We start from the raw sequence: 26,829 nt of genomic DNA, 5'->3' as shown, positions 1-26,829 counted from the left end.
TGTTACAACGGATCCACACAAAAAAAAACCGGATGCAACACGGACATTAACCGTATTTTTGTCGGATCGCAAAATACATATGAGTGAATGGTGCAAATTACTAATGAGTAGGGGGCTGTTCACATCACATTTTCAGCCTTCATTTAACCAGTTCAGGACACGTGCAAATAATTTCAGTCTTCACAACCAGACACAATTTAGATGTTTTTTGCATAAATTATTGTAATGTATATTCATTTTTTATTTGTTGGGTTAAGGGAGCATTCACACGACCGTAAGTATTTTGCGGTCTGCAAAACATGGATCCGCAAAAAATACAGATCGCGTACGAGGGTCGTCCGTGTTGCATACTTTTGTTGCAGATCCATTGTAAAATGCCTATTCTTGACCTAGGCTTGGGCGACATACCGGTGTTCACGATATACCGCGGTATTAAAAACCGGCGATATCGCTGTTTCCTAATTACCGCAGTATTTTGTGACGTCATCGAAGCGGTCATGAGCGATGACCGCTTCAAAAACTGCATCCACGGCCGCCCGCCCCTGCATCATTACAAACCAATTGCTTCCCGCAGCGGCCGACCAGGCTCCTCCTCGCTTGCTCCCATGGTGCAGTCTCCGCCCACCGACGTCTAACGTTGGATTCAGATGACGCCCAGGCTGAGCAGCGCAGTAGCAGCGAGCGAGTGGCGGGAAAGTCAGTCAGAAGTTGAACTTTATCACATCTTTTTGCCCATCCTGCGTGTTCCCCTGATCTAAATCCAATTGAGAACCTTTGGGGATGGATGGCGAGGGAAGTTTACAAAAATGGACAACAGTTCCAGACAGTAGATGGCCTTCGTGCGGCCGTCTTCACCACTTGGAGAAATGTTCCCACTCACCTCATGGAAACGCTTGCATCAAGCATGCCGAAACACATTTTTGAAGTAATAAACAATAACGGCGGAGCTACTCATTACTGAGTTCATGTTTGGAAGTTGGATTTCTGTTTTTTTTTTTTGGAGGTGTGGTCCTAAACTTTTCATCAGCTGAAAAACAGCCTGTTTCAGTTTATTCGTTGTTTTCATTAAATTAAATTAAATTAAATTAAATTAAATTAAATGCTCAAAAAATGTTTTGTCTCACTCCCATTTCTTCTTGTTGCATGTTGAAGCTCTACTTGAAACCTTGTTAAGATCCAGCAATGCTAAAAATGATTTTTTGTCATTTTTCAAGTGGTCTTAAACTTTTGATCAGGACTGTATATCGTTATCGCAATAAATTTCTTAATATCGTAATCATCTGAATATTTTTGATATCGCCCAACACTATCTTGACCGCAAAACGAACAAGAATTGGACATGCTGTATCTTTTTTGTGGCGCTACGGTATAGACATATGGATGTGGACAGTACACGGTGCGCTGTCTGCATTTTTTGCAGACCAAATAAAATAAATGCGTCCGCATTCTGTCCGCAAAAAAAATGCGGATCAAAGGAGGACCAAAAATACATTGTGTGAATGGGGCCTATGCTGAGCATTTTAAGCAAGCATGCACAGTGCAGGGAGAAAAAGGTTTAAGGCTGCTGCCCTAGTGTTTAGGGAGCTGAATAAGGGAAGGAAGGAAGGCCAGAGAGACAAAGGTAAGGAATGCTAAAATGTAAAAAATAGTATATTTCTAAACAAAAAATTAAATTCTAAACCTAAAACTTCTAAACTTAATTATATAAAAATAAATCAGAATTATTTCTGAGAAAAACGCAAAGATAAAAATAACACTGTTAACCCAAAAAATAAAAAATGTATATACATTACACTAATGTACACAAAAAAACATCTAAATTGTGTCTGGTTGTGAAGACTGAAATTACTAACACTAGCTCTGGACTGGTTAAATGAAGGGTGAAAATGTGATGTGAACAGCCCCCTACTCATTAGTCATTTGCACCATACACGTCACTTTGTGAAATTAAAGCAAAAAGTGTGTGTGTTTCTCTGCTTCGCCAGGATTTAGAAACATTTATAAAATGCTCCTTTTTTAAACCCTTTCCCTACCAAGGTTGTCAATTGAGCAGCTGAGGATCCACCTTGTACGTAACATGCTATTGATGGCTGGATCTCAGGCTGTGTAACAGCTAGATTCAATCCAGATCTTGTTTTGAAGCTAACAATCTCAGTTTTAAATTAAAACCAAGGCTATAACCAGGACATATCGTTAGTTAGAGCCATTAGAAAAGGATCTCAGTGAATGCTGCATACACTTGCAGCTATTAGTCAATACCCGATTAAAGCCTCAATATTGGTCTTGTCTGCTTTAAAATAAGACCTGGCATTAATCTCTAGCTGTTACAAAGCCTGAGATATGCCAAAAGAAAGCAGCCCTCCACCTTTTAGCTGGCTGAATTTCAGCCAGCACAGGAAGAGAGGTGGGGGCCAGTTCACAAAGTGCTGACAGGCTGCACAGGAAGACACATAGCTTGGCTCTCCTTTCTAGATGTACATGTTCTCAGGGAACGATAACAAGGACTTTTGGACATGTTATCAACCCACTTCACCCATCAATCAGAAAGTATACTTTCTCACTGATTGTCTTCTTTTTCTCTAGAAAAGGAGTGAGAAGATAAGCTTGCTCATCTAATCGCCCCTCTGAGCCTAAGTAGGTATCGCCGCGTCCATATCGACCGGCTCTATAAAAATATCACATGACATAACCCCTCAGGTGAATACCGTAAAAAATAAAAATGGTGTAAAAACAAAAGCCATTTTTTGTCACCTTACATAACAAAAAGTGTAATAGCAAGCGATCAGAAAGTCACACGCACCCCAGGTGAATACAGTATTCACCTAACAGTATTAGGTATCGCAGCGTCCATGACAACCTGGTCTATAAAAATGTCACATGATCTAACCTGTCAGATGAATGTTGTAAATAACAAAAAAATAAAAACGGTGCCAAAACAGCTATTTCTTGTTACCTTGCCTCACAAAAAGTGTAATATAGAGCAAAATAGTGTAATATAGAGCAACCAAAAATCATATGTACCCTAAACTAGTACCAACAATACTGCTCCCGTAGTTTCTAAAATGGGGTCACTTTTTGGGAGTTTCTACTCTAGGGGTGCATCAGGGGGGCTTCAAATAGGACATGGTGTCAAAAAAAACAGTCCAGCAAAACCTGGCTTCTAAAAACCGTATGGCATTCCTTTCCTTCTGCGCCCTGCCATGTGCCCGTACAGCGGTTTACGACCACATATGGGGTGTTTTTGTAAACTACAGAATCAGAGCCATAAATATTGAGTTTTCTTTGGCTGTTAACCCTTGCTTTGTTACTGGGAATAATAGATTAAAATTGAAAATCTGCCCCAAAAATTTTTAGAAAAAAAATCTCTATTTTCCTTTAATTCTTGTGGAACACCTAAAGGGTTAACAAAGTTTGTAAAATCAGTTTTGAATACCTTGAGGGGTATAGTTTATAGAATGGGGTCATTTTTGGGTGGTTTCTATTATATAAGCCTCGCAAAGTGACTTCAGACTTGAACTGGTCCCTAAAAATTGGGTTTTTGAAAATTTCTGAAAAATTTTAAGATTTGCTTCTAAACTTCTAAGTCTTGTAACATCCCCAAAAAATAAAATATCATTCCCAAAATGATCCAAACACTAAGTAGACATATGGGGAATGTAAAGCAATAACTATTTTGGGAGGTATCACTATGTATTATAGAAGTAGAGAAATTGAAACTTGGAAATTTGCAATTTTTTATACATTTTTGGTAAATTTTGTATTTTTTTTTTATAAATAAAAACGATAATTTTTTTTAACTTCATTTTACCAGTGTCATGAAGTACAATATGTGACGAAAAAACAATCTCAGAATGGCCTGGATAAGTCAAAGCGTTTTAAAGTTATCAGCACTTAAAGTGACACTGGTCAGATTTGCAAAAAAAAATGGTCCTTAAGGTGAAAAAGGGGTGAGTCCTTAAGGGGTTAAAAGAAGAAAAACTACTACAAGAGGACATACTTTTAAACCTTTGCCCCTCTAATTTAAAACTAATATCAGGAAGTATTACTTTACTGAGAGAGTAGTGGATGCATGGAATAGCCTTCCTGCAGAAGTGGTAGCTGCAAATACAGTGAAGGAGTTTAAGCATGCATGGGATAGGCATAAGGCCATCCTTCATATAAGATAGGGCCAGCGGCTATCCATAGTATTACGTATATTGGGCAGACTAGATGGGACAAATGGTTCTCATCTGCCGACACATTCTATGTTTCTATGTTTATGTTTCTATAAAAAAGACAAATTTGGGCCATAGTTTTAAATGAGTAAATTAGCACATCTACACTGTAAAAGGCAAATAGCCCTTTCTGCACCATATTAGAACTGCCATGTGTTTTTGTATTTAAGACACTAATCCATCCTTAGATGATGTATACCTTCATATCCTGGGAGGAGAGTTTCTCCATGTGTCTGTTTATATCGGGAGAGCCAGTCTTCTTTGTAAATTGAATAAGACAAAGTTTGTTTTCCTTGAGAAATGACAAGATGATGAAAGTGTCGGTAAAGATAGCTGAAACACAAAGAGGATAAAGAACGTGTTACCACTGTACCGCTGGCTTCTGGTACCAGAACAAATGAGTTCAGCCCTGCACAAAGACAACTCTACAAGCCAATGCTTTAAAATATTATTTTGGTAATCTCCTAAAGCACATCAGCATGTCATCTTGCTAGTACCCCTTGGAAATGAGAAATAAAGCTCACAGAGGATTCAGAGGTAGCACTAAATTACATTATGCAAAGCTATCTATCATATCACGCGTGCTTTCTGTCCTTCGGCTTTCTTGCTAACTCCCTCCTCCTTTTGTCTTAAGCTACTTCCAGACGAACATTTTAACTGCCATTTCCACATGTCAAAATAAACCAATATTAAAGGGGTTGTCCAGTTCTGTCAGATTGATGACCTCTTCCCCCGCTGTTTGATGAGCGCAGTGTTCCTGTGAGCTCTGTTTTCTCTTCACTGTTTATCTGCTCGCCCTTGTCCTGGCAGTGGTGGAGCAGTGTAATTACGGCTGCTGCGTCCTATTTAAGTGAATGGGACAGAGAAGATGTAACTACACTGCTCCACCACTGCAATGTCAATGCTGAGTAGTAAACTGTAAAGAGAAAGCAGAGCTCTCACGAAAGCTGCGTTCTCTTCAAACAGATGATTGACGGGGTTGCTGGGAGTCAGACCCGCCCTGATCTGATATTGATGACCTAGCCAGATTTATGGGGAACTAAACCCTGAAAAAACATAAATGTATTTGATTCAGTGCACACACAGCTATGTATACAAGGTGCTCCCTAAACTGCTGTTATAAGCAGTTTAGGAGAGTAGACAAAGAACTTTTTCTTCTCCCCACTCTGCTCTATCTTCGGCTATGGAATGGCTAGAGATCGATCTGCTTGTACCACTATAGGATCCCCTGCTCTTGGTGCCCACAGCCACTTTCTCTCCCACTCCCCTTAGATCTATCATCTGCCTCCAGGGCCGGTGCTATACCAAGCGGCTGCCTTAGGGCGCAGAGATGGGGCGGCGGAAAAAATGAAACTTTTTTTTTTTTTTTAAATACCCTGTATTTTTCGCCCCTGGGTCTTATGGGGCGAATACTAATGAAGCGCTTCCATTTAGGAAGCGCTTCATTTGTGCCGGAGGACCGGGAAGCGGTGAAGGATCTGAATTCACCGCTTCCTGGTCCTCCACTCGGCTGTTTGCTGTAAAGGGCTGCGCATCATGTGACCTCACTGTGCACAACCTTCACAGCTGACAGCCGAGAAACAGGAAGAAGAGAGAGAGCGCTGGTGGTGAGGAGCGTTGGCGTCCAGGAGCAAGAGAGTTAAGTTATTATTTTTATTTTTTTTATTTGCGCTTGTGTTGGCAAAAATCCTTGCACCGGCCCTGTCTGCCTCCCAGCCTTTTTAGCACTCTCATTGCACTCCAGTCAATTTCATTTCACCCTATTTACCTCTTGGGACAGTTCTCAGCAATGCAGAGGAATGGTCAAGTACCTGTGTGATGTCACCATATGGGTGGAGCTCCTGTGCTGTGTGTGTGAGGTTAGTTTTTCCCTTTATATGTTGTCAAATTCTAGGAGTATTAGTTTTAGTTATTTTCTTGCTGGGATTTGTAGTTCTCGTCTATCCCTGTTATTATGTATAATGATTACACATAATAACAGTCTGTACATGTTGAATACCAGAGGAAAAAGAACTTAGATTGTGAGCCCCATTGGGGACAGCCCTATGCTATGCCTGTAAAGCGCTGCGGAATATAGTAGCGCTATATAAGTGCATACAATAAATAAATAAGATAAATAAACAAGAAAGTTCTGTGTGCTGCTCAGGTAAGGAAGGTACATGAGGCAAAGATGAACATACATATATATTTTATTGGGATGTCAATGATGCATTTTGGAGCTGAACAGGCTCCTTCTTCAGATCACATCCACATCCACATCCATACACTACAGATTCATATGGTAGTAACCCAGCTTTCCCAGGAACGTGAAAGGAAAATCTACCTAGCGATAGTGCTATCTAGGAGTGGGGAGGATAATTTATCTTGGTAGATTTAGCATTCTTTTTCAGTTGCACACGGTGGTAACCCAGCTTTCCCAGGAACCTGAAAGCCCAAACTGCCTAGCCATGGCACTGTTTAAGGTTGAGAAAGAGGATTTATCTAGGTAGATTTAGTATTATGCAGTTTATTACAGTTCTACATGGTAATAAGAACTGCAAGGAACCTGAAAGACAAATTTGCCTAACGATGGCACTATTTAGAAACAGGGAGTGGGATTTATCTTGGTAGATTTAGTATTCTCTAGTTTATTACAGTTCCAAACAGTGGTAACTATATCAATTTTGTACTATTTAATTTACTAACTGGGAGATTCCGTCTTACAAAATGGCCACTCTCGCTGTGTAGACAAAAGTTATCCAGACTAAACCCAGCAGTCTCCTCCTATACTTCCTGGCTCAAGTGCACTAGCATGAGAGGGGAAGATGACATGGTTGCGGTCTGAGAGAACAAAGCTCTGATTTTCTATTGTATTTTTCATTGTCTGCAATTGTTATATCTGATGAAACAGGAGCAAATAACAAAGACACAAAGAGTAAATGTTAAATTTTAGATTTTTTCTGTGTTTGCATTGCCGCTTTAGTTAGTCTTATTTCTTTTTTTGGGGGGGACTGGAATGGTGACCACTGAGATCTGCTGATGTTCGATTGTCCTCATTTTTTTCTTTATTTTTGTTGGCCTCATGTTCTAACTTAGGGTAACAGATGCAAAGGTATGTATCCAAGTGTAACTGAAAAAAAATCACTGCCTGATTGGATACTAAAAAAAAATAAAGTTTTAATAGATATTTAATTTAAAACAAAATAGAAAAAAAGGGGGGTGCTTGTGCCCTGTGTATCCAAGGCACAGACTCAAACCACTGATGTGTATAGTAGTGTGTGGGCTTTGTTATACTCCCAGTGGGTTCCGGATCACAAGTGGCCGTGGGTACACAAATATATTACCAGGTGGTTCCTGATTGTGTGGGTAATATATTTGCGTACCCACAGCCACTTATGATCTGGAACCCACTGGGTGCATAACAAGGGTTATATGGATATAGGGTTTTAACAACCCTTGCAAACCCACACACTACTATACACATCTGTGGTTTGAGGCTGTGCCTGAGATACGCAGGGCACAAGTGACACCCCCCCCACCCCCCCACCCCACCCTTTTCTGGTTTTAAATGAAATATTCATTAAAACTTTATTATTTTTGTTTTTAGTATCCAATCAGGCAGTGATTTATTTATAGTCCTGTAGATCCTCCTGTAGATCCCAAGTGTGCTTCCATAATGATATTGATCTTCTGGGCGCCTTCCACTAACCCTAGCAAGTTCAAAGGTAAATCTCTCCGTAATGGTGTAATGCCCCTATTTGTATGTTACATTCACTTCCAGGCATTATGTAGTATATACTATGGCCAAATTTATGCCACTAATTTTTGTTAAATTTTACTTAAAATTCTTTGTACCAACTGATATTGATAACTGATACCAACTTGTGCACTGTCCGTCTTGTCTATTATTTCTGCTTCTAAGTATGGGTAATCTCGATCTACTTAATTGCCTGGTACATTATATTGTATACTGTTGTATGTTTCTCTTTACAGTTACGGGACACAGCATACTGCCCAATATCATGTTATTCTCAAAATCTTCAATAAAGACTGAATAAAGAAAACTTGTAGCAAATAGATTATATTACAAAGAAAACACAACTGGCAAGTTATGTGAGTAATCTGCACAGATATTCATACATTTTCCTGAAAGGTCTCCTTTAAAACTTGCACAACACTTGTTTTACTTACACTTACAATGAAGTAAAGCAGTAAATGGAGTTTTTTCTTCAAAGTCCAGTTGTAATTCAACTATTTCATAAATCTTTGAAATCAGTACGTGGTACTGTGTGTTGTAACTGCAGCATTACAAGCAATTACCTGTTGTGTTTGTAAGTCCCCAGTGGCAATAATTAGCCTACCTGTTGACACACTATTTCTGCTGTGCATCTGTTAATGTAAGCAATTGATTTGCACACGGGTATAATTACCATCACTGATGGGGTTTGAGATGAGCTTTCCCACCAGGGTCCTGTCAATCACCACCTTATCCAGCTGTGGCCCTGAAAGGCTTATGGACACGAGCACACCTGAACCGAAGAGAAGCTGAAACAGAAATAAACAAGAACATTCAGATACTAATACCTCTTTTGTATGTTACTGTACATCAGCGTATACACATAATACAAACTAGGAGTACAGCAATGTACTGTATACCGAGGCTTGATAAAATACGAGCACATGAGCAGCGTTCGCCGAACAACCTCCTTTCTGACAGGGATATTCTTTGCAAAAAAAATTAAACACAGATACATTTTATATTATTTCCTTAATGTTACGTGACGCTGCTTCAGACCAGGCTGGGTTCAAAGGCTGTAGCCACTAACCACTTAATGACCAGGGCCTTTAGGGTATATATACACAGCAATTTTGGGAACATTTGTTGAGTGCTCAAGTATTGCAATGCAGCCACAGAAATGAACGGAGTCGCAGAGCGACTTGCACTCTTGCCACGACCATGACCCCATAATCTCAAAAAGTCCCCCAATTTTTTTTTGCGATTCTGGGGTCACAGTCACAGCAAATGTGTAAGTGCTGCAACTCTATTCATTTCTATGGTTGCCCTTCTACACTGCGATACTTTGGTCGTGCCCAAAATGGCCATGTAGCCGTTCCCTTAATGACTGGCTTCATTTATTTCATTTGCACTTCCACAGCGATAACTTTTTTGGGTTTTTTCAGTGACAAGAAAATGTATGTTATAATAGAATTGTATTTTTGTATTTCTTAAGTGTGACATTTTTTTTATTATTTTTAATGATATACAATACATATATAAATTTTTTGTGTTTTACAGTTTTTTTTTCACCATAACCAGAGCATTTATAGGAGCCCCAGTTAGGGGAAAACAGTTCTCGGTCATGAGGATATTAACAGGCAGAGCTTATCCCTGTAGCAAAGAAAAAATACTGGATCCAGCACCGGAGTATTTTCGAGTTGTTGGTTTCTTTATTTCCAGTGAAGAGGTACATGCAGCATCAAAACCATCCTCTGATGTCAACTAACGTCTACGCGTTTCAAACCGTGCGGTTCTTACTCATGAGTAAGAAATGCATGGTTCGAAACATGAAGACTTTGGTTGACATCAGATGATGGTTTTGATGCTGCATGTACCTCTTCACTGAAAATAAAGAAACAAACAACCTTAAAAAAATCCAGTGCTGGATCCAATATTTTTTCTTTGCTACAAGTATCGAGGTCTTTCCTGCGGTTTCTGTGCTTGAAGGAGAAACAATTCTAGGATAGAGAAGCAGGTGAGCTGGATTTTTCTATTACTGAGCTGATCCCTGTCTGCTAAGACCCAGCAGATCTGCTATGACTGGAGGCACCTGGTGATCATGGCATTGCCAGGTTCAATAATGATATAATGGCATTTGCGGTGCTGTCTTCACAAGACATTGGAGAAAGGTGTTAGGTCCCCTGGTTTCTCAATAGGGACGCAACAATCTGCTCCTGCAATATTGCAGTAGGAGGAAGATTTCTTCTGCAAAATCAAAAGAGATTGCTGCACTCAAAAGAGAGTGGGTGGTCACTAAAGAGTCAATAATAAAACTGCTTTATTAGCTGAATTCAGTTTGAAAACTTTGCAGATCTTCATGACATGCAATTTTGCAGGCATCTCAGGAACACTACAGCCACTGTGCATCTGCAACATGTGAACAAAATCTAAGTGTGTTCACACTGCTGCTTTCAGTTTTGTTTTAATTAAAGCAGCTCTCCCGCAAAAATCTTTATTCTGTGAACTATTAAAAAGATACATGATGCAAATTGTAGTGAAGGTAAACAAGTGATTGTATTTGTGAGTTATCCCCTCCCTTCTGATCCTCAGCTGTGTGATGTGACCAACACTCTGATCTCCAACTGACACAGGACAGGAAGTCAGTTACTTCTCTCTTCCTTCCTGAGACTGACATTGGGGCTCCCATAGAAGTGTTATTTGGAGAGTCAGAGTGTTGGCTGGGGAAGGGGCTTCTGGGAGACAAACAATATACTCAGCCATCTACGTGTCCAAGATAGTAACTGATTAGGATAATATCTGTAACTATTATGCAACTGCAGGTCTGATATAGACCCCAAATGACACCACACTAAGGCCACTTGCACACATTGCATATTACAGTACCAGGAAAAGTGTAAAAAAAAAAAATTGCCGGATATTTTCCGTGCGGAAATTGACCTGCCGCACGGATTTCAAATTAAATAGAATGTCAATTATGTTTGCGGTTTTCGCTGCAGATTTTTGTGTGGATATGCTGCAGAAAAGCACTGAAATGTGATCTTATGTGAGTTTACCCGCACCCGTGAGCAGGTGGCCTAATAGTATATGTCAGAAATATCCCCAAATAAATACAAATAGGGAACACAAAATGAAAAAAATGTGTACAGACGTAAAAAAACATATGACAAAAAAGGAAAGGAGTGAGCACTCACACTAACTGGACCATGGGGAAAGTAATATTTAATAATTCATAACAACACTCAAATATAATAAGATCACATAAAATGATAGGTGGTACCAACATAAAATCACACTGGCGAGTGATAGTTGCGCAAACCTTATATATTAATCAATCACAATTCACACTTGCCACCACTAGGATTGTATGGTGGCAATGAAACTGCAGACCGCAAATGTAGTGTCCCAATACAAATTCGTGTGGCTCCGGATTAAAGTGTCCACGTGCATAGAGATGTCTCTCAATCAAGCAGTCTCTTCACAGTTTGTATCAATGTGTCCGCACAGGGCTAAAAATATTATGTGCCCAATTCAGGTTCCTACCTTATTCCAAGGTTTTACCAGACTGTCCTCCGCTAGGCCGTCCTGCCACGAGCAGCAAGTGTACCGGCCACTTCGGCGTCTCACGTCACAAATCTCGAGCGCTGACGTCACAGTATCGCGGGAACAAAGAATTTGGCTGGTACGGATGGTAGGCAATTGTTGGAACCTGTATTCAGCTCCTGTGTCCTAGTGGAGTATTAGTAAGATTCCTTATCGCATGGCCATGCAATGTGTTCTCTCAGAATCCAATGGATTAGGTGGGCGCTTCTTCCAGTCACCAGACGCGTTTCGGGCGTTCTACACCCCTTCCTCAGTGGTAAGAGCGCAAGACCTCCCACTCCACCCTTTATAGTCCACTCGGTACTCCCAAAAATCCGGATTTGGGACAAATATACTCCATTGCGGTTTCAATCCGGTAATGCTGCGGTTTTTCGCAACCTCATTGCGTTTTATCACAAATCCAGTTAAGAACATATTGAAATTAACATATACCCCATTCAAAATTCAAAATAACATAATATTAATATTATGTTATTTTGAATTTTGAATGGGGTATATGTTAATTTCAATATGTTCTTAACTGGATTTGTGATAAAACGCAATGAGGTTGCAAAAAACCGCAGCATTACCGGATTGAAACCGCAATGGAGTATATTTGTCCCAAATCCGGATTTTTGGGAGTACCGAGTGGACTATAAAGGGTGGAGTGGGAGGTCTTGCGCTCTTACCACTGAGGAAGGGGTGTAGAACGCCCCGAAACGCGTCTGGTGACTGGAAGAAGCGCCCACCTAATCCATTGGATTCTGAGAGAACACATTGCATGGCCATGCGATAAGGAATCTTACTAATACTCCACTAGGACACAGGAGCTGAATACAGGTTCCAACAATTGCCTACCATCCGTACCAGCCAAATTCTTTGTTCCCGCGATACTGTGACGTCAGCGCTCGAGATTTGTGACGTGAGACGCCGAAGCGGCCGGTACACTTGCTGCTCGTGGCAGGACGGCCTAGCGGAGGACAGTCTGGTAAAACCTTGGAATAAGGTAGGAACCTGAATTGGGCACATAATATTTTTAGCCCTGTGCGGACACATTGATACAAACTGTGAAGAGACTGCTTGATTGAGAGACATCTCTATGCACGTGGACACTTTAATCCGGAGCCACACGAATTTGTATTGGGACACTACATTTGCGGTCTGCAGTTTCATTGCCACCATACAATCCTAGTGGTGGCAAGTGTGAATTGTGATTGATTAATATATAAGGTTTGCGCAACTATCACTCGCCAGTGTGATTTTATGTTGGTACCACCTATCATTTTATGTGATCTTATTATATTTGAGTGTTGTTATGAATTATTAAATATTACTTTCCCCATGGTCCAGTTAGTGTGAGTGCTCACTCCTTTCCTTTTTTGTCATATTGTTTATCAATTTTTGGGTTCGGGCACCCAAGTTGTGAGTTTGCAGCACCCGCCCGTAATTACCTGAGTGTGAGCCAACCACCAAATTACTCTATTTCGTAAAAAAACATATGCAAGTGTAAAACAATAAAAACATCTGTACAGGACATTATACAAAACCTGTGGGGTACTCGTAGGTATAGAGCCAACTTTACAAAAAGTGGGAAGTCTCACAATGACCAAAAATGCATCTGTGTGGTCGTACCGTACGTTTCTCTGCGGTGGCCTCATTAGCAAATGCAGAGGAAATTAGGCCTATTTTTAAGTCCAATGTACACTGGGAGTCTCTCTCTGGACAGAGCAAAGAGGCTGCTCACAAGCTGCATACAAACGGAAGGTGCCGGCTGCGGTTTATGTATGTAACAGAGAGGGACTTTATACGGTTCAGCTTGTGCTTGGATAAGAAGGATTTGTGTTATTTGGCATCTTGTATACAGGACCAGTTGCCTGTATACATTTTACCAATAAATGCCGGAAAGGACCCAAGCTTTACAAATTTTAAGCCTGTCTGTGTCTCTATAACAGCTGATTTATTTATTACATTTTACTGTATTGATCTGTATATCGATCGATACGATACCGGGATTTGCCTTTTATCGATACTAGGCTGTGCTACTGCACAGCCCAGTATCAGAGAAAATCCGCCAAGTTCCCTCAGCAGCACGGGGAGAAGGAAGCAGTCTCTCCCTCCCCCTGTGCCACTGCTGCCAATGCCACCAATGGGAACGAAGAGGAGAAGAGGAGGGGAGGGGCTGTGGCCACTGCGCCACCAATGATAATTAACGTTTAATACAAATACAGCCGGCGGCATTAACACATTGCCGGCACCCGACCTCTGACAGGGCGCTGCGATCCGTGGCAATTAACCGCTCAGGTGCCGTCACCTTGTCCTCCCAAAAAATAGGATAGGACTGTTCGATTATGGGTTCCATAAAATACAGAATGCATGTGGCTTTTTTGGCATTTCATTTTTGCATGGTATCGAGTATTGCAATACTTTTTTATGGTATCGAAACTGAATCAAAATTTTGGTATCGAAACAACCCTACATAGGACAGCGTTTCTTTCCCACAGTATGCAAGCACGACCACCACTGCTGGATTGCAGGGTGGTCATAACCATGGAAACGAGAAGTGTATAAAGCAATGGAAAAATTAGTCAAACCAGCAAAGGACGCAATATGAACAATTAAAATATATTAAAGTGCCTTGTGTTAACTTTGTCTACATGATAAATGCAATTTGCTGAAGTGAAACAACCCCTTTAATAGGAGGGCAGTTTCCAGAGTTTTCTGGGAGAAGGAACTGATTACTTCAGTTCATGGTCACAGTTCATGGCAAGGCTTGTCTGTGTGCCCGCCTGATTCTGCCAATGGCAATCACCACATGTATTAAAGGGCTGCAGACACAGGGACCAGTTCATCAGCCTATAAAACGGTTTTTCCAGGATTCATATATTGATGACCTATCTTCAGGATAGATCATCGGTATCTGATAAGTGGGGGTTTGACTCCAGCCATCCCCAACAATCATCTGTTTTAAGAAGCCCCCGATGCTCCCAAGAGTGCTGCAGCCTCTTCTTAGGTGAGTGACATCACATTCATCAGTGCTACTTAAAGGGAACCTGTCGCCTCCAACAAACATCCCAGGCCGGCAGCAGTACCTTAGAGTAGTCAGCAGCATGTTTATAACGATCATTTTCTTCCTGCAGGCAGAGCAGCAAAAGCTGTAAAACCGTTCTTTAATCCCCTGCCGGCGCGCTTCTCTAGTCAGGCTTAAAATCACGGAATCAGCGGCCTCCTTGCTTTAAGTCGCGGTAACCACGGTGACAGGTTCCCTTTAAGTGAATGGGCCTAAGCTGCAATACCAAGCACAGGCGTCATACAATGCAGAACAGTGCTTGGTGTGCTGTGAGGAGGTCACAGCTCTACGGTGAGCGCCTCAAACAGCTGATTTTTGGGGATGCTCTGTGTCAGGTTAAAGTGTGAATATGAATATACCTCATTTGGAATCCACTGGCTCTGATGAAATTACCCTGACCTATGTATGAAGTGAATATTTGTTTTAACTGTTAGACAAGAGTCGCACTATCAGATGGAATGAGCAAACAAAACTGGTGTGGAAATGTTTGTGGAAGGCTTGCTTCATTCTACCTGATACCGAACAAAGAAGACAGGTCTGAAATGTGTACCAGGTATTGTCTCATTTATTAGAGGACCTCTTCATGAACAAGGAGTGTGCACAAAAGAGTTAGCATTGTCTGCGTAGTTTGTCTTGGGATTCTAATTTATGGTGGATCTGAGAACTGGCCACTCAAAGGTCTGAAAAACAAGCTATGCACAGTGGCCATCATGGATTGCATAATCTACATACAATCCATTAGGGGGTGATGCTCTTTGGTTAAAACGATATAAAAGCTGGACTGTTTCAGCAAGCCATATGAATAGGAATGAGATAGACGTATCTGTGTAGAAAATTGTTGTTCCCAATCGAGTCTCTGACTTTTCGCTGAAACGGGCTCCCCAGCTGATGCTAACGCAATCGGTGATGTATGTACCTTCATTCTGGATGTAGTCTGGACTGTAGACGAAGTGTGGTTGTAATTATGTAGTTAGTAGTTGTGTTGTCTTTTGTCTAACCTTTATTGTTTGAAAGTTTTCTATTTGGTGATTGTGTATTTACCGAATTTTGCTAAACAGGGCATATATTTGCACTAATTATTTATTTATTTTATGCACTTATATAGTGCTACTATATTCCACTGCGCGTTACAGACATTAGCATCACACTGTCCCCAGTGGGGCTCACAATCTAAGGTCCCTAATCAGTATGTCTTTGGAGTGTGGGAGGAAACCGGAGAACCCGGAGGAAACCCACAGAAACACGGGGAGAACATACAAACTCCACGCAGATGTTGTCCTAGGTCGGATTCAAACCCAGGACCCCAGCGCTGCAAGGCACCAGTGCTAACCACTGAGCCACCGTGCGGTCTAATTTTACTTAATACATTTACTTAATGATTTTACTATTCTTAAAAGCAGTGTGGGTAGTCTCTCTTTAACGAGTATGTGAACCTGAAATGGTGTATTTGTTAGCAAGTTGCCTAATTTGTTATAAATACATGGACCACCAATCAGATATTGATAGTCTATCCCAAGTATAGGAGTCCCAGAAAACGACTTTAATTTACTCGTGTTGTTGGCATGGTATATGCAATGAGACAACCCTTGAATACTATTATAAATAATCTCAATACATTTTATAATAGTTAGCGTACCAATAAAAGTAAATTAACTAGATAAAAACACCATTCTGTGTTTTTGGTTTGGTTAAAAATATTAAAAACCTAGACAGATCAGGATGTTTGCATATAAATTTGGATTCATGGCACAGGAACACAAGTGTGAACCTAGCCCAAAGCTCCCTGTGGTCACCAGATGCTTTGCTTACATATTACAATTAATCCAAATCTCTCAGGGATAAGAAGTAGGATACAAACTGGGGGGAAAAAATGTCACTTTAGTAACAAGTGTTAATCAGAAGGCAAACATAAAACTACTAAGTAAAAAAGGTGCTAACCTGGTAGAACATTCAGTGCGACACATTGATAAATGATGTTGCGGGTCCCCATATGTTTACTGCTTAATTAGAAGTATGGGATGCTAATTGCCTTTAATCATGCTCAGCACATGTACTGTAAGTATATACAGCAACTGTAGGCAGATTACAATGACAACACAACTCTAGTTAACACTAAGTAAAAAGTGGATTGTGAGGTGGGTTCACATCGGGCATTTTTGTCACAGCCAAATATGCAAGTTTAAGGAATAAAAACGTTTGGCAATTATTTTCCTGGACTTCACTGTTGGAAAAAAAAAATGCAATAGAGCTTTCATGCAAACAGATTGAATGTAAACAACAGTTTCTTTACTAAAAGATACTAATAATAATAATAGTACAGTCCTGATCAAAAGTTTAAGACCACTTGAAAAATGGCAAAAAATTATATTTAGCATGGATGGATCTTAACAAGGTTCCAAGTAGAGCTTCAACATGCAACAAGAAGAAATTGCATTTGATTTAATGAAAACAATAAATAAACTGAAACAGGCTGTTTTTTTCAGCTGATCAAAAGTTTAAGACCACACCTCCAAAAAATAAATTAATAAATAAATAAATAAATAAACCCAAATCCAACTTCTAAAAATGAACTCAGTAATGAGTAGCTCCAAGTGGTGAAGACGACCGCACGAAGGCCATCTATTGTCTGGAACTGTTGTCCATTTTTGTAAACTTCCCTTGCCATCCATCCCCAAAGGTTCTCAATTGGATTTAGATCAGGGGAATACGCAGGATGTGCCAAAAGAGTAAAGTTAATCTCCTGGAAGAAGTCCCTTGTCCTGCGGGCATTGTGTACTGTAGCGTTTTCCTGTTGAAAAACCAAGTAGTTACCACACAGATGAGGGCCCTCAGTCATGAGGAATGCTCTCTGCAACATCTGGACATAGTCAGCGGCCGTTTGACGCCCCTGCACTTCCTGAAGCTCCATTGTTCCACTGAAGGAAAAAGCACCCCAGACCGTTATGGTGCCCCCTCCACTGTGGCGCGTAGAAAACATCTCAGGTGGGATCTGCTTGTCATGCAAATAACGTTGGAAACCACGAGGACCATCAAGGTCAAGTTTTTCTCATTAGAAAATAAAACTTTCTTCCAACCTTTGAATGTCCCATGTTTGGTACTCTCTTGCAAAGTCCAAATGAGCAGTTCTGTGGCGTTCAAGGAGATGAGGATCTTTGAAGACGTTTTTTGTTTTTGAAGCCCTTCAGTCTCAGATGCCGTCTGATGGTTATGGGGCTGCAGTCAGCACCAGTAAGGGCCTTAATTTGGATCGCGGATCGTCCAGTGTCTTGACGGACAGCCAAATGGATCCTGTGATGATGACATTTTTTGTGGTCTTCCACTTGACTTTTTTGTTCCATAACCCTCAGGATCATTTAAGAAATTCCAAATTACTGTCTTACTGCGTCTCACCTCAGCAGCGATGGCGCACTGTGAGAGATTCTGCTTATGCAGTTCAACAACCCGGCCACATTCAAAAAGGGAGAGTTTTTTTGCCTTTGCCATCACAACGTGTGACTACCTGACAGAAAATGACAATGAATCCTCATCTTTGCACAGATTTGGCCTTTTAAAAGGCATGTGGTCCTAAAATTTGGATCAGCTGAAAAACAGCCTGTTTCAGTTTAATAGTTATTTTCAATTAATTGAATGCTCAAAAAATGTTTTGTCTCACTCTCATTTCGTCTTGTTGCATGTTGAAGCTCTACTTGGAACCTTGTTAAGATCCAACAATGTAAAATATTATTTTTTGCCATTTTTCAAGTGGTCTTAAACTTTTGATCAGGACTGTATAATAGTAGTGTGGTCGTTCCCATCTTCTAAAATAATGGTCTCTAGCATCCACACTAAAGAAAGGCGAATCGATACTACCTGTTAGCAATTCAGACTCTAAAAACCCCAATTTTTTTGTGATTAATTTAGAGATTGAGAAAGAGACAGAGAGAGAAAGGCTAGTATGCTACTCTGGGTTTCTGGGCAATATATGCGTTGTCTGAGGGCTACTAGTTCTCATTACAGAAAGCACCTGAGTAGGTATGCAGAGTATTGTAGGCCAGGCAACACCATTCGGGGTTTCTGGGAAACAAATTCAAATTAGCTTTCCTAAGTCTAACTGATGCCAGAAGATATAAGATGGGCTAATTTTCATATATTTTTCCCTGAAACCCAGAGAAGCGTTGACTGGCTTACAATATTCCTCATGCCTACTTAGTGACCCCCATAAGGAGAAATAGTACCCCAACCAAGGCCCCTCAGATAGCCAAGCAAATTTTCTTTGTTCAGCTCAGTTAAAGGATAGTTACCCTTAAGTTCCTGGTATGAAGACCGTTTTTTTTAAGAAAGAAGACTATCTTGCATGTCTCATCTACAGATCTCTCCTTAACAGTGTGTCATCCACAGATCCCCCAATAACAGTGTGCCATCCACAGATCCCCCAATAACAATGTGTCATCCACAGATCCCCCAATAGCAAGGTGTCATCCACAGATCCCTCAATAACAGTGTGTCATCCACAGATCCCCCAATAGCAAGGTGTCATCCACAGATCCCTCAATAACAGTGTCATCCACAGATCCCCCAATAGCAAGGTGTCATCCACAGATCCCCATTAGTTCAAAACCCATCAAATGCACACCATTTGGTTCAAAATACTTTTTTTTCTTATTTTCCTCCACAAAAACCTAGTTGCATCATCAGCTGCATCTTAAAAAGCAAAAAATACAGTAGTATTTGTGATGACTATCATAGGCTAGGCAATGCTCCCCTTGGTTTCTGGGAAATATATATGAAAAATAGTATGTCTAATATCAGCTGGCATCAGAAACAATTACTTTAACTTTTTTGAATATCTTTGGGTTTGGGGAAAAATATTCAAATTAGCTTTTCTGACAAAAAGGGTAAGAAACATTATTCTGATAGATCATTAGCATATGATCGCAGAGGGCCTGACACCTGGGACCCCCTCCGATCAAAAGGATAGATCATCAGTAATAAAAAGTTGTGGAACCCCTTTAACTAATGAACAGGGCCAGAAATTCAGCCACTTCAAGCATGACCTCACACAGAGGAAGGAAAGCTTCCTGCCTGTATTGGTAAATCCGAACAAAATTCTTTATGTGGTGAAATTTTAAATTAAAACAAAACACAATTCTGCCATTTTTTTTGTACTACACAGTTCACTATGTGCTAAAAGTGACATGACAGCCTTATTCTGTGGTTTTTACAATTTAAAAAAACAAAACAAAAACTTTTTACTGTAATTTTTAGTCCCCTTAGGGGACTTGTACATGCAATTTTCTCATATATTGTTCTATAGACTGCAATAGAATACTGTTATGGGATTCTGACAGTCTGCCTGTGACGCTGTACCTCAGACACAGCTTTGCAGGCAGTTCCCTTTGACAGGTCAGTGAGCCTTTACAAGGTCCCAGGCTGTCATAGAAACCAAATGGAGTACTCCAATTTTGCCATAGGGGCTTCGATTGGAGGACAGAGAGCACCCTACCTCTGTCTAACCTGACAGATACCACAGTTGCTTATGACAGCAGTATATGATGGGTTAAACATATATGAGGTACATAATGCTCAAACCTAGCCTTCAGCCAAAAGACCTTGCATTTATCGGTGGTCCTGAATCCATATGTGCTATAACTATAGGAAGCTGTTCTGCTCACAGCTCAGCAATTTATCTTGTCTGTGTTAATTTACTTATTAATGCATCTTTAGAGTACGGCCACGTGTGGTATAAATGCTGCGGATCGTCTGCAGAGGAATTTAGTGCACAAAATCCGCAGCATTTACAATGCAACCAAAGTAGAAGAGATTGCAGAATCTCATCCTCACGCTCAGTTGCGTACCTACCAGATAGGCAGACCACGCAGCTTCTATGGGGCCCACAAGGAAGAGGGTGCCCGCAGTATAGGAGAAGCCTTGCTCCCTAATTGCTCCCGTCTTCCTAATACTAAAGGACCTTCAACATCACAGGTCCTGCAGGATCTAGCAAATAAACTGCACCAAAATGGTGTGGTTACCAGATTTGAAAGGTACATCTGCCAGGACCTGTACACACTGCACATATTATACCGTCTATGTCTCACATTAATACACTGGTCTGTATATAATATATATATATATATATATACACACACACACACACTGCATACATTACAGAGTATTATAGATGCAATGTATACAGAAATATAGTATATACAGCAGTGAACTGATATGTGAGGTACGAGGTATACTAGATGCAATGTGTACAGATATATAGTATATACAGCAGTTGACTGATATGTGAGGTACGAGCTGTAATTTATGCCTCATACCTCAAGTAAATACACTGCTGTATTTACTATATACCTGTACACACTGCATCTATTATACCTCACATATTAGTACACTGCTGTATATACTATATATCTGTACACACTGCATCTATTATACGTCTTTCCTCACATATCAGTCAACTGCTGTATATACTATACATCTGTACACACTGCATCTATTATACCTCGTATCTCACACATCAGTACACTGCTGTATATACTATACATCTGTACACACTGCATCTATTATACCTCACATATCAGTACACTGCTGTATATTCTATACATCTGTACACACTGCATCTATTATACCTCGTACCTCACACATCAGTATACTGCTGTATATACTATACATCTGTACACACTGCATCTATTATACCTCACATATCAGTACAATGCTGTATATACTATACATCTGTACACACTGCATCCATTATACCTCGTACCTCACACATCAGTACACTGCTGTATATTCTATACATCTGTACACACTGCATCTATTATACCTCGTACCTCACACATCAGTACACTGCTGTATATACTATACATCTGTACACACTGCATCTATCATACCTCACATATCAGTACACTGCTGTATATACTATACATCTGTACACACTGCATCTATTATACCTCGTACCTCACACATCAGTACACTGCTGTATATACTATACATCTGTACATACTGCATCTATTATACCTCACATATCAGTACACTGCTGTATATACTATACATCTGTACACACTGCATCTATTATACCTCGTACCTCACACATCAGTACACTGCTGTATATACTATACATCTGTACACACTGCATCCATTATACCTCTTTTGTGTACCAGGGCTTTTTTGTAATCCCAATCTGGCCCTGATGGCATACATTATAGAACGCAGCAGCAACCATAGTACATGGAACAAAGGGAGAGGTATGGAATGGGTAGTGGGATGTGCTATAACAGGGGAATGGGGGCCCAATTTCGAATCTTGCTATGGGGTCCAGTGATTTCTATGTATGCCCCTGCTCATGCTTAGTAGAAAACTCAGTAATTTGACTTCTGCTGTGGATTTTCAATCCACAACATGTCAACTAATGCTGAGAGTTTTATCTGCGGCTTTCAACACTTGCAATGCAAAAGCTGGAAGGAGTAGAGGAAATGCTGCGATCCCAGTAGCAATGATGTGCAGCCGAGCCCTTCAGTCCTCTGATCTTTGCTTTTCAGATACAGAGCTCCAAATCCTTTGCGTACACACATATTTGAAAGATAATATGCTGGCTGTCAGCAGTAACCACTAGAGGGAGCATGGGAGCTTTATGAATACGGTCTATTTACTGAGCTCACTGTATCAAGCTACTAAACAGCTGCAGGTACCCAGGATATCATGTTGTATGAAATCACCCTTACTTCTAATTTTAGTTAATACATAAAAAGCACACAAACTGAAAAGTGTGGGTCTGAGAATTTAAGGTAAAACCCTGCCCAACCCCAGCAGCCAATGGCTGAATGAATTTGCTTGTTTAACAGAGGGATCACCTTCAAAATTTGTGTAGTGATATAATTGGGGTTTCCGATGCCCCATGGAAAAACAGCATTAGAATCAACATAAAAAAGTGCTTTGCCCTGCAGACTCCAAACTCAGAAGTTGTACCTTGTGTCAGTGTTACCTTTGCCTATACAATATTTTTCCAGTGCAAAAAGGGAGTTATCGTAATATGTCAATCTGAAGACAAATGAGTAATACATCTAGTGACAACCGTTAATTAACAACTGTCTGAGACACTAGGGTGGCTGCTGGCACCGAAATACATCTGTGCATAATAAGCAGTACTTAATGGATGCACAAAAATGTCGCCGTGTAAAGCAACATGTGAATTCTTCATCCACAAACAAAAAAATTCAGTCCAAGGCCTCACGCACATAACTATTTTGGCCCCGCGTCTGATCCGCATCTGGATCCCTCAATTTCTTTGGGTCCGCAAAATGCGGAGAGCACACGGATGTCAAGAATGGGCATTTCTATAAGGAAACCGTGACATGCACACAGAAGATATCTACAGTTTGCAGACCACAAAACAGATAAGGTCATGTGCATAAGAGTGTTTTCTGTTGGTCAGGGGTAGAGATTACTTTAAGGCTGGGGCAACATGGCTACTTGTGCCACGACACGTCGCATGGCCAAAGACTACAGTGTAACGCTGCCTGCATTGCAACTAATGGTCACGTTGCAACCCACAACTTGAAGTAAAACAAAAGTGGCAAGAAATCCAGCAGGTTTAGAGAAGTCCTTCGCAAATATTTCCCATTCCTTTTGCATCAAACTTTGAATCCGGCATAAAAATGTTGTTTTTGATCTCGAAGGTTTGCCATTTTCCTCATCAAGCTCTACAGACTCACATTACAGTCATTTCCAAACCGAGCAAAGATGCTTCCCTATGTGCCAATTACTGACCTCTCTCCCTACTCCATGTACATTTAAAATTATACGCCAAACTTTTCGCCCTGCGACTGCACCCACACATCCTCGGGTTCATTCATAGGGAGCTTTGTTCTGGGTAGGGAGGCATGTGAAAATACCCTGAAGTCCATGGGTTTAATATGCATAGCAAGTTTGACGAAAACCCCCTTATGCCTTCTCAGTTGATGCGGGGATGGCATTCGACAGGGTCAACTGGCAGTTCTTAGCATAGCAGAGACACTGGTTAACATAGGTCTGAGGGACAAGATGATAGACAAGATTCTCGCGTTATAGTCTTCTCCATCAGCACAGGTCCGAGTCAATGGCTCGCTGTCCGACCCTTTTTCCATATGAAACGGGACTCGCCAGGGATGCCCCCTTTCACCATTCCTATACATCCTAGTTATGGAGTCACTAGCTAATGCCCCTAGAGCAAACCAGTCCATTAAGGGAATACAAATAGGTAAAACCGAACACAAACTGTCATTGTTTGCAGATCCGTGTCCAGGTACCCTTAAGGTGTCACAACACAACTGAGTGCACCAACATCACTGTGAGGGTTTAGCCTTGTATTGTCAGTTGCATACTATTGTGGTGCACCATTTGCAGTGATCTATTTACTCTTATATTTACATCCACACATTATTCCATCTTGTGTAGGATGCCTTTGTGGTGCATGTGGTCCTCTGCCGGCATCCTCCACTGTATGCATTTCTTGCTGGGGATTGCCGTTCGCAACGGATCACATATGGAGGATCTGCTCCCCCGGTTATATACACACTACAGTATTTGGGGTTTGAGGATTTCCTCCCAGTAAGGCCACTCTATTCTGTGATTTTTATTGTTTTACGTATACGAACAAACTCCTTCTGGAATTCCTGTTTGTCAACCCACATCCGTGTCCAGGTACCCTTAAGGTGTCACAACACAACTGAGTGCACGGAGGAGGTATAAAGACTTTTGGTAGAAAGGTACAAAGCCAAGTATTACAAAGATATTGTACCAGAATTTTATCTCTAGGAGGTTTATATGTATGGTATGCCCCTTTAGACTTCTATGGGTGCTACATTACAGCTCTGAACAACTACGAGGCTATACATAGCATTAATACATACGCTACATGTGCATAAACCCTCACTGTGAGGGGGCATGAGTTTTATATTAGTCAAAGTGCTACTGGCATGAAGGTTTCTTGCTAGTTAAATTTAATCCTTATGAAACTGGTTGGAGCACTCATGCAACCCGGGCTCAATGCAAACAAATAAATTAACTGCCTTCCACTGTATAATGTGTGATATCATGCCCATTTCACATGACTTCCTTGTATTGAAACAGTCACTCATTAGAATTGACAGCACTATAAAGATGAAATGCATTCAAAAAGATTTACTGTCCACTTATTATTATTAGGCCTCATGCACACGACCGTTGTATGGGTCCGCATCCGAGCCGCCGTTTTGGCGGCTCGGATGTGGACCAAGTCATTTCAATAGGGCCGCAAAAGATGCGGACAGCACTCCGTGTGCTGTCCACATCCGTGGCTCTGTTCCACAGCCCCGCTAAAAAAATATAACATGTCCTATTCTTGTCCGCGCTTTGCGGACAAGAATAGGCATTTATATTGCCGGCGCCCGTTTCGTTCTGCAAATTGCGGAAGGCAACACGGGCGCCTTCCGTTTTTTGCGGACCGCAAAAAACTGCACGGTCGTGTGCATGAAGCCTTAATGTAGATTTTTGTACATCCAAACCAAAACCGCCCCTACTCAATGGGGCGATATAAAAGATACAGACGGATACGGTGCACTGGACTCTCAAAATGTAGATTTAAAAAAGTATCTACAGTACAATGGATGCTTTCCATCCCATGTCTAACACATAATCTGAAAATTTACATCAATGCCTGCAGAAAAGAAACATACAGCTCCTACAGCAGAGGTCAAAAGTCTTCACATCACAGGGCAACCCTGAAGAGCACAAATGGAACTCTTAACAGACTGGCCTGCAGCTCATGTGAGGACCGCTGGTATGTCCCCCCAGCAAGGGCTTTGATGTTTAGAGAAACAGATAAAGCTTGTGCTAATTAATTGAGTAAATCCTAGAATTTTTTAAATGTTCATTAGAAATTGGTGATAATACTTCTGGTAATTTTGGTTAGGTTGCTCTATTATCATTGGTTCCTAATCCTGAGCATTATTCCCACTGGGGTAAAATAAAGATAGCAGCCCTAAATAATAGCACCATTAAAGGGCATCTGTCAGCAGATTTGTACCTATGACACTGGCTGACCTGTTACATGTGCACTTGGCAGCTGAAGACATCTGTGTTGGTCCCATTTTCATATATGCCCGCATTGCTGACAAAAATGATGTTTTAGTATATACTAATTAGCCTCCAGGAGCAATGAGGGCGTTACCGTTACACCTAGAGGCTCTGCTCTCTCTGCATCTCCAGCACTCTCTCCACTTTGACTTTAGGAGAAGTCAGGACCAGGTGTGATCACGTTTTCACTGCCTCGCACTGTCAATTAAATTGGAGAGGGTGAAGCAGTTGCAGAGAGAGCAGAGCCTCTAGGTGTAATGGTAACGCCCCCGTTGCTCCTAGAGACTCCTTTGCATATATATTTAAACATCATTTTTCTCAGCACTGAGGGCACATATGAACATGGGACCAACACAGATGTCTTTAGCGGCCAAGCGCACATGTAATAGGTCAGCCATTGTTCATAGGTACAAATCTGCTGACAGATGCCCTATAATTATGCACAGCACCGGATGCTGAGAAATTATTTTATGCCCTGCAGATCTTTCCTCTTTAGCTTTTCCCATACTAATCCCAAAAATATACTCAACCGCTTTCCGCACGTTCAATAATTCTCGGATAATTTCCGGTGGCCAGATAAGGGGCACCACTGTACCTATCGCAGCCATTTACAATGTGGCAGAAATGTTATGAGTGTGCTCTCGGGTTGTATAACAAGCTTGCTTGTTTGCTATAATTAAGTGATAATGAATGGGAGTTGCACGGTATGGCTGAATGATCTAACTTGGATGACGACAATTCCTGATGGGTTCAGCCTCAGGTGAGGATGGTGGCCTTCCATATTAGGTTACCTAGGACTAATTATAACCACTGCTCAGTACCCAAGTTGCTAATTAGTCATTTTAAAGCTTGCTGCTCGCTCTTATTCCTGCTCGCTTAGAGCTTTGCTTTGTTGTTAAGCTGCTGTCCGAATAATGACATTCCTGAGAGAGGGGTGAAAGAGTCCTGTCCTGCTCCGTGTAGCACGCCGCCTTGAGTGGGTGCGCACTGTAAAATTCCCTGAAAGGCGCCACTGAACAAATAGACATTTTAGAAATACTATTCTGGCTGCAGAAAGGCTCTTGGTGATCCGCAACATTTGATTTGTTTTATATCTGCACAAGTCCAGCTACAATGTACCAATAAAATGCCATGGGCTACTGTGCTAATGGAAAAGAATTAAGCTACCCTAAGGA

The 26,829-nt window shown here is 41.0% G+C and overlaps 1 protein-coding gene across 3 annotated transcripts in view; it reads right to left on the bottom strand.

Moving 5' to 3' along the window:
* LOC122934711 (WD repeat containing planar cell polarity effector) overlaps nucleotides 1-26,829 on the bottom strand; it is a 404,198-nt gene that overhangs the window by 283,576 nt on the left and 93,793 nt on the right. For all 3 annotated transcript variants that reach the window (XM_044290369.1, XM_044290370.1, XM_044290368.1), the window contains exons 7-8: nucleotides 8,624-8,738; nucleotides 4,414-4,547 (exon numbers count right to left, since the gene is read on the bottom strand). In XM_044290369.1, the coding sequence (XP_044146304.1) occupies nucleotides 4,414-4,547; nucleotides 8,624-8,738 (249 nt within the window). The remainder of the gene's footprint in view (nucleotides 1-4,413; nucleotides 4,548-8,623; nucleotides 8,739-26,829) is intronic.

This window comes from Bufo gargarizans, chromosome 4, assembly GCF_014858855.1.
Source record: "Bufo gargarizans isolate SCDJY-AF-19 chromosome 4, ASM1485885v1, whole genome shotgun sequence".
NCBI lineage: Eukaryota > Metazoa > Chordata > Amphibia > Anura > Bufonidae > Bufo > Bufo gargarizans.
Note: the sequence above shows the minus strand (reverse complement) of the source record. Positions and strands in the feature narration are given on the sequence as shown.